Raw genomic sequence first — 9,602 nt, 5'->3', positions numbered from 1 at the left:
AGTCGAACCACTCCGTTAAGTCTTCTCCAGCACATCGCAAAGACTTGCATTGGGATTACGGTCGGGACTCTGTGTTGAAAATGATTCCTCATGATCCCTGAGTCACTCTTTCACTATTTGAGCCCCATGAACCTTGGCATTGACGTCCTGGAAGCAAAAATCCATTGATAGGATATCCTGGTCATTCAGTACATTCAGGTAGTCAGCTGACACCATTTTATTGCCGCATAATGTTGCTGAGCCTCGACCCGACCAATTGAAGCAACCCTAGATCATAACACTTCCTCCAGAGGCTTGTACGGTGGGCACTATGCATGACGGGTGCATCATGCGCCCTTTGCTTTGGAGTAGGGTAAATCTGGACTCATCGGACCACATGACCCGTGATCTCCAATCACAATCATCCAAGATCTTCTTCCGACCACATTTCTTCCATGTTTTAATAATGTGTCCGACAGTTCTTAACCCAATTCCAGTGATTTCAGCCATCTCAGTTGTTTTCTTTGCTTGATGCAGGCCAATAATTTGCCCCTTCTGAAACACACAACCACGGGATAGTTCTTCCGACATGGTCGTTTAAGTAACGAGACGCTACACACTGCATCAGTTAGTGTTAAAAGACTTGTTGCCAGCTGAAACATATGAATCACTGCAATAATGATCCAATCGTTGGCTCTTACATAACTGCTTATTTAAACCAATTGGCTACTTTGTTGTTTTTTGGCCAGGCGGTGTGTGAAACCTGTAAGAAGTTTATCAATAATGTAGCATTTCCCAGTAAATCAACCCAATCTTTGGACCCAAATAAAAATGCTAATTCTATCTCTGCTAAGAGCAATACAAAGCTGGAATAAGGGTATAATTGACACTAAAATGTAAATCTATCCAAGGTATTATTACTAAAAATAACCCCCACACCTTAAAATGTACAAATACTTCATACTAGTTTTAATTCTACATATTACAGGAGCATTGGTAGCTCAGCAGATAAAGATGCACTGAAGGACATATGTGTTTTTGTCCATACAATGTATGTCTTCGGGCACTTCTTCTGCACGTGTGTCAAGCACAAGGAAGTGTGAACGAGCTTCTCTCATGAATGTGCCAAGGAGTCAAGATATCTAGTGAAATCTAGTCTGTTCTCACCCAAAACCAATCGTATCGCCTCAGAAGACTGGTATTAAACCTTATGAGTCATATGGATTAACCCTTTTTTCTTTTTTTTTACATTAAACTGTTTTTACAACCATTAGACAAGAAAATAAAAAGAAATTGTAAAAATGTGTTTTTGATACATTCGAGTTTAAAGGTCATTATCCCAGTAATTAATTGTTGTGTGGGACGTTTGTTATGTAAGTTTATCTATACAGGGGTATTATCAGAGGACTCTCTGGGCTTTTCAGAGATACCAAATTTTTGAGAGTTTGACCATGACAGCTTCCTCTCCGCAGTCTATAAATATGGATTAAAATGTATCATAGTTCAATTCAGCACATTATATAAAAAATAAACCATTTTATCATATGTATTTTATGCACCAAACTCTAAATTGACAGTTAAAAAATTGACATTTAAAAACAATTTTCACAATGTATCACAGGAACTTGTGGTAAGATGACATCATAATGGCTTCTTTTTTTTTTCAAAGCTCTGATTTTTTTTTTTTTTTTGTGGTGTGCATGAATGTAATTTAATGGTGATTGAGAGATTTTCCTCAAAAGTCTGTTGTGTCATATTTGATGGATTTCAAAGGGCTTTTTCAATAAAATAATATACAAAATTTTAATCAAGCACAAGCTGCTTATATTCAGCAAATACTCATTTTAAAGTATCAATAACAATATAATCATTACTGTCACCTATTACTTTATTAAAATAAGCTCATAAGAGTCACTTTTCGCGCAAGTCTGCCACAATTTTAAATAGATGGATATAAATATTGAAACCACTTTTTCACAAATAACCACTAGATGGCGCCATAAACATGTGAAACTTACACACCATAGATTATTTGGATCATCATCTTGAACAGAGAGTGAAACAGGAGCCGTCAAAAGTTGTGTATCAGCGTTATAGGTTTAATTTTATGATGCCTTTATGTCCTTTTTGGAGCTTGAACGTTTTGGACTCCATTGACTTGCATTAGGCCTGTAAAGACAAAAACACATCATACATCCTTCAAAACATCTTTTTTTGTGTTCTGCAGTAGACATAAAGTCATTTTAGTTTGAGACGGTAAGGGTGAGTAAATGATGAAAGAATTATAATTTTTGGGTGAAATATCCCTTTAAAGGATAAGGTTAGGCTTTCCTCAACGGCAAACTTACAGTGAAGCTCAGAGCCCAATGGTCATGTGCAAAACATTTATATTATAATATATATATATATATATATATATATATATATATACACTAAATATATTGTTAAAAATTTAATATTTTCATATTTAGGTAATACATAACAACAAAAGCTGTATAAAAAAAGTTGTTCATGCCATTTAATGTGCAATGTATAATAAAATATAATAAAAGAAGTATTATAAAAAGTTAATCCTTGAAAATAAATGATAAGATTATAGTATGTAATGTATATTTCATTACAATAAGTTTTACCTTATTTTTTTTTCAATTATAAAGAGTTTACACTATTATATTATGATTTTATATAAAAATATATTTTATATTTAATAATAATGTTTATTATTGTCCCTAAAAATGAATAAAAGGTTGACATTTTTTAGTATATAAAACTTTTATACAATATGTTTTATTGAATATATGATATAGATTGTAGCTAACGAGTTCCAGTAAAATTACTTTTAACTAGTAATTGATTATTAAGACATCTCGCATAAAAAAATTTAATCGGAGGGCTTAAAGTAATTGGACACCTCCTTAACAAGCCATTAAGGCAATATATTTATTGAAACATACATAATGAACTTAAGTAAAAGGTAAGCTGGATAGTGAAATATATATATATAATATAATGTAGACCAGCATAACTATGTAAAGTGCATTTGAATATCTCATAAAAATCAGCAGCATTGAGATACATTAAGGGAATAAATATTCCAATCAAATAAATTAAATATGACATGACATAAAAAAGGAAACGTGCGGTAATATATGTAAAAAAAAAAATAATAATAATAATCATATGAAGCTTTGAAAAATTTTTAAGAAATATTTACTGAATTTTTTTAAATAGTGAAGACAAAATAAACCGTTATTTATTTTTTTCCCCACAACAAACGCAGGTTTTTTAAAAAACAAAAAGCCCACATTTTCAACATTAAAGCGTAACAATCTAGACAATCTAACAAACAGACATGAATTCGCTGAAGTTCGACAAGTCGTTAATTCATACCCGACTGAAGCGTCCAACCGTATCAGGCGGCGGATCAAGCGAGTTCCGCTGTTTGCATTTCCGTAGTACGGAAGCCCTGAACCGCTCTGTGAAAAAACAAACATTTAACTAGGTACATTTTTTTAGGTGTCTTGGTGCCTTCCTGAGCCTATGTCCTACAATTTTTTTTTTCTCTCTCAAAGAAAAAAAAAATATGTTTTCTGTAAAAAAAAAAAAAATTTTTTTTCTATTAAAACAATTATCAATCAAATAAAAACTTTTTTTTTTTCCTCAAAAAAAAAAAAAAGAAAAAAGAAAGTCTCATGAGACACAACACATTTGTTTTTGTTTTTTTGCTCGCTAGCTAACAATTAGCATGCAGTACCAACCTCGGCCACCGGGTGCCACTATCAGTAAGCATGAAATCTTACAAGGTGACAGATGACAGCTGAGGTACTTGATCTGTTGATTTATAGTTGTATAATATTCAAACAAGAATGTTTTGCTAATCTTAATCAAGTAAAGAAACATCTAAAATGTTTGAGAGTCTACTAATATATGAAATCCCACAGTTAAATGAATATACCTCAGGTTACATATGTTTCATATGGCATTCGTTGTCACGTGTAACAACGGGAGTTATTTCTAGTAGTTTGATGACACCCACCACCTGGAATATCGATGCTGCTATTGATAATATGCTTTTTATATCGTTGTCCCATGTAAACATGCGGTAGATGTCTTTGCTCGTTTTGATGCCTCTTTTTAAGAAAAAATAATAATATTTGTAGCACATAGGCTCAGGCAGGAACTAAGACAACTAAAAAAAAAAAAATGTACACCTATTGAAATTATTTTTTCACAGTGCGGTTCAGGGCTTCCGTACTGCCATTGATAGTCGCTACTTTAGGGCGCTTACACACTTGAGAAATCTCTGACAGAGCATTTGACGTATAGGATTACGTAAGGTGTGGAAAAAGCTTTTGAAATGACAGAGGCCTCCTCTTTGGTGCCCTCCCAGTAGGTGGCGCCTAGGCGACCACCTAGTTCACCTATGCCTAGAAACTGTCCTGGGTCAATGGATTCACTGAACATTGGTCAAGAAATAGGTTGTATGATGGAACGTCACTTTCGCGAACCCTTGCGTGAACCCTTGCGCTATGTCCTGCAACGCACCATCCCCATTGAAATCAATGGATTGTGTGGCTATTTTATTGATCTCTCATTGGTATTTATATTTGGAAGCCACAACTCCAGTCTCTCCTCCTCCCTGGATCTCTCCATCTGACCAAACATATCTTCCTTTTCCTCTTCATCACAGTTTTTAAGGGCTGTTCCTCATATCTCAGGGTCTTGCTGGTCTCCTGGGGAAGGTGGTCTCTCGTCCCCAGTCTCTCCAACTGAAAGCCCATAGGAAAGTTTTTGGTGCTGCTGGTGTGTTTGGGTCGGTACGGGGAGGGGAGGGTCTGGATACTTCCTTCGCTCTGATTGGGTGAGTCCCACACCTGTGCCGTGTGCACCTGCCCTAGTAGCTCCTGTATCAACAAACGCCTCTTTCTGTCCTGCAGGGATCGACCGCGGTCGTGCATCATCTGAGCGTGACTTACTGAACGTCTCCTGAAACAAAGAGAGGGTGCTGTTAAAAGGAATAGTTCATCAAAACATTACAATTCTTTCTTTATTTACTCATCCTTAAAGGAAATCTTGAATGATCGTGATTAGAGATCACTCACGGCTGTGTTTAATAGTGAAAGTAAGAACATTTCCACACGCACAATGCAACGAGAACATACAGAATTGCGACTAAACAGCTGTTTGGCCACAAGAAAGCCAATTATTAGTGAGGCAAATCAGAAAAAAACTACTTCGATTTTCTAAGGAGCATAAAGATTGGACTGTAGATCAGTAGAAAAAGGTCATGTGGTCTGATGAGTCCAGATTTACCCTATTCCAAAGTGATGGGGGCTTCAGGGTAAGAAGGGAAGCGCAAGGGAAGACTTCACAGAGTGGTTAGACTCTCCCGTCATCAATACAAGATCTTGGCCAAAATTGAACGCAACTCTGGATGGAAATAAATGTTGCGACGTAGCATAAGGTTGTCAAAACAATGCCACGATGAATGCGCGTCGTAATCAAAGCTAAAGGAGTTCCAACGAAATATTAGAAATATAATTTTTGCCAGACCGTGTATATGTCTTTGACAATTATGTTGCTCATTTGCGGCATTTTCACTTATAGCTTCATGAAAAATAAACTGAACATAAAATATCACACCATTGCTTAGATGAGGTGATTATCTATCAAACAAGCCCACACACAAGCTAATCGGATGCATAGATCATTAGATAATCCACATGAAGCACAATGTTACATATGGTCACCACTAGATGGCGCCAAATACACAACACAGACTCAATGATGACTCAAATGACACAGAATGAAACTCATTCTGTGAAATCTCATGACTAAAATCACGTCTGCATGCTATGCAAACCTTTAGTCATTGTTGTGTTTTCATGTGTAATTAGTTCTTATGTATTTTTATTATATTTGATTTGTTTGGAGAGGCTTTTGGACACTTGGAGATGTTTTTGGACACTAGGATAAATTATATTTATAATGCTATAACTTTTGATTGCTTTGTCATATCAACATAATTTTTACATTTGACATGATTGGGAACATAAATAAGCCAGTTTTTCAGAGCCACCTTATTCACACCCAGATATTTATAATGCCAAATAAATAAAAAATAATGACAAAATTAAATGTTTGGCTAAATTTCTTTTCAGCAGTTTCTTAGGCTGAGTCTCCGAATTTATCATAATCTACATCATTATATTTTTTTACGTTTTCTTATCAATGACACAAAACACTTGACCCTCTTTGTCTTGTCGTCGACTTGTTTTTTGTGTGAGGCACTTACAATGGAAGTGAATTGGGCCAATTATTGGAGCTTATCATTTTATTAAAGCACTTACATTAATTCCTCTGTTAAAACCAATGCGTTATATGAGCTGTAAAGTTGTTTAAATCTACGTTTTAGGGTTGACATTGCATCGTCATGGCTACAAAGTTGTAAAACTGGATATGACTTTACACAGAACATGTTAGCAAGCTATTTAATCACACTAAAATCATGTTAACACATATTGTTTATGTCTTGTGGCTATTCTTTTGAAACAGCGAGTATTTTTATGTTTACGAATTGGCCCACATTGGAAGTGTCTCACTGTAACCCAGATTTTTTTTGGATTGACCTTAACCCGGAATATTCTTTAAATTAGTCATATCAAACCGGATGATTTTCTGTATAACGTAGAACATGAACGTATACATTTTGAAGAATCTTCTGGTCATTTTTCCAATGCATTTGGAGCTTCCTAATGAAAAACTTATGCACAAGGGCCATAAAAATAGTTCATTCTGTGAGCTAATATTGCAAGTCTTCTCAATTCACACAATAGCTTTGTGAGGAAAAATTCTAGCGGGAAGACTAGCAGCTGTACATCATCGCACCATTAGCTGGGTAACTCCCAGCCAATCACATGTAAGCCGTTGCTTTATAAGTCTGCTCACAATCTATCACATTGCTGTTTCAGTGTGCTAACACAGGCAACCTCCTCCACCCCACCACCACCAGTTGAGCCCCGTCCTGCACGGGGGTAGGCTCCTCTTCCCTGCCTCCTATCTCCGGCAGGATATGACTGTTCCGAATACAATTTATTCGGACCGCCATACGCAAAAGAGAGACATTACTTTCCTGTTTTATATTCATCGAATAAATGTCATCTTACATTTCACTCAAGTCTAATAAGACTTTCAACAAGAAAGAAATGTAGGATGGGACTTCATTTGAAATTGACTGGATCATGAAAAGCAGTTTCGACCGGTGGTTGGAGGGGTTATAATATAAGAGGGCTTGGTGACATCAGCCAAAAAGTTGTTTTAGAGGCAGAGAACATTTTTTTAAATTTGATGATAGATTACAAAGACAAATACTGTATTCCTTTACTTTGAACAGTGTGCGCTGAACAATCACACACATTGAGAATGTAAATACGGCCAATTTTGACTTTAATCACCTTAAGAGATGATTTTGGCATTTCACTACAAGACACACACACACACACACACACACACACACACACACACACACACACACACACACACACACACACACACACACAATCTTTCATATTGTCCCCTTGCTGTGTGCAAAGCATTGCATGTATTTTGGCATGGCTTCCAAAATGATGTGAAACAAATTCAGTATTTAACATCAAACATGTTAACTTTAATGACAGCAGATGGCGGTCTCATCACGGCTCTGAGAGGTGACACGGCAACTGATGTTGAAACAAGAAGAGATCAAGACTTACTGTCTGTTGCCGAGAGTGTTAGTGGGTCTGGACTGGACCGGTATGGGGACGGTCAACAGAAACACAGCAAAGCCCCAGTGCCTCAACATACTGGACACAGGACACACTTACCTGTAGAGAAACATTAGAGAAATAGTGCTATATTACTTACTCTACTATAATGTAAAAACATTACAAAACAATGCAACATTTAGTATAAATAATGTTTTCTTTGTATAAAAATTGGAATTTATTTTTGCAAAAATATTAACATTTTATCTTATATAAATACAAATGCATTTAGATATACAATTTCTCCTATAATATCAAAAAATGCAGTTATGAAGTAATAAATGCAATTTAATAATGCATTATTATTTTACTTTATTTTTCAATCCATTTTATTTAATTGTATAAATGCATTGCTCATTTATTAATAAATAATACATTTAATCAAAGATAGAATTGAGAATTGAGACAATATACAGTTTTATAAATGGAAAGATGACATTAATATAATCACCTGTTATCATTAAGAGCAATTCATTCAAATGCTGCGTAAAGGATTTAGTAATATGTATGTATATATATTGTAATATACTCACATGTAATCCGCTGTTCAGACGCAGTTATTGCTGCATATCTCTGCCACCCTGCTGAACATGTTACGCCTGTCGAACCCCAACATGTGACTGAGTCTAGATCATCAGCTGCTGCCTAAAGCAGGCATATCAATATGTCCAAAGTCCACTAGTCCAGAAGACGAACTCAGAACGGTCTCGTTTGATGTCCTTTTCCAGAACGTTTGAAGGAATGTCAGGGAGAGGACCAGAGCGATGTGCTTTAGATTTATTGCACTGGTGGGACGTGTAAGTCTCTTCTGTTCACTGCAGACTGGTATGGGCAGCAGGCGTTACAGCAGAGGAAATTAGTGTGCACTACATACTTGTCTGTGTGTGTCTGCTGCCCATGACTGCCAAAGTGTATACAGACTGACACACACACACACTCTTCAAGAAACGCACAGGCAGACACCTTCATTGGAAAGAGGGTGGTACGCTGGTTTCAGAGAGACAACACACATGGAGACCTCAGTTTTAGCCAGGAGGGGGAGCATTTGCTTGGAATAACCACCCAGAGCTCTTTGACTTGAGCTTTTGATAAATTGTTCTGTCTTCTCTATGTTTACTACCACTATTAGGGTCTCGTCCACACACTGGGTCCTTTTCATGTATGAAGCGAATGCCGGAAAACCTTCTTTTTGCTGAATTATTTCCTGAAAGCCATTAAAACGTACAACTGATACTTCTACCAAGACCAAAAAATATGCTGTGCTGTGTTAAACGCCTTAATATTGGTCCTTTGCTTCTAAAGGAAATTCTATGCAAAGGCTCGGAGGAAAGTTTGCTCGCCGTGTGACCAAGAGAGACCCTCCCCTCCTAAAATATGGGTGAACCTGGGTGAAAAAAGTAAACAGCTTTGGCTGACCACTGTCCCAAGAGATTATGACCATAAACTCAGTGAAATCAAGCCTGCGGGTGGGTCTCCTCGCCTCCTAAGCAAACCAGCTGGCCGCATAATGGTCAAGGTGGTTTCTGAAGAGGCCACAAAACAGTACCGCTTCATTTATAGGCTTCGGGGCAAGAGGTTCACAACATGACTAATGTTCATCAAGTTAGTTTTATATGACACTGAAATATTCCATAGTTTTGCATGTTTATGAGGCTACGCTCAATGCCTATAGAAAAATCACTGCTTATACTTAAAAAAAAATGCTTATTACCACAACTAATCCCTCCTTTTCTTTAAAAAATGTACAAATAAATAAAAATCTGGGTTACGGTGAGGCACTTACAATGGAAGTGAATGGGCTCAATCTGTAAATGTTAAGAA

The 9,602-nt window shown here is 36.4% G+C and overlaps 1 protein-coding gene across 1 annotated transcript; it reads right to left on the bottom strand.

Moving 5' to 3' along the window:
• Nucleotides 1-3,713: 3,713 nt before the first annotated feature.
• LOC127638503 (parathyroid hormone-related protein-like) lies at nt 3,714-8,584 on the bottom strand. The gene is made up of 3 exons (XM_052120060.1): nt 8,315-8,584; nt 7,731-7,841; nt 3,714-4,965 (listed from the first exon to the last, which is right to left on the bottom strand). Exons 2-3 carry the CDS (start codon nt 7,817-7,819, stop codon nt 4,581-4,583), a joined length of 474 nt encoding a protein of 157 aa, XP_051976020.1. The 5' UTR covers nt 7,820-7,841; nt 8,315-8,584; the 3' UTR covers nt 3,714-4,580.
• Nucleotides 8,585-9,602: the final 1,018 nt, after the last annotated feature.

This window comes from Xyrauchen texanus, chromosome 46 (genome assembly GCF_025860055.1).
Source record: "Xyrauchen texanus isolate HMW12.3.18 chromosome 46, RBS_HiC_50CHRs, whole genome shotgun sequence".
Taxonomy (NCBI): Eukaryota; Metazoa; Chordata; class Actinopteri; order Cypriniformes; family Catostomidae; genus Xyrauchen; species Xyrauchen texanus.
The sequence above is the reverse complement of the archived record's forward strand: the minus strand, read 5'-3'. Positions and strand labels throughout refer to the sequence as shown.

Bases quoted from the DNA above. Each gene is read 5' to 3' on its own strand.
- LOC127638503 (XM_052120060.1), bottom strand. From the start codon at position 7,819: ATGTTGAGGCACTGGGGCTTTGCTGTGTTTCTGTTGACCGTCCCCATA. The intron at 4,966-7,730 runs GTAAGTCTTGAT...TCTTTGTTTCAG, and splicing joins AACACTCTCGGCAACAGACA to GAGACGTTCAGTAAGTCACG.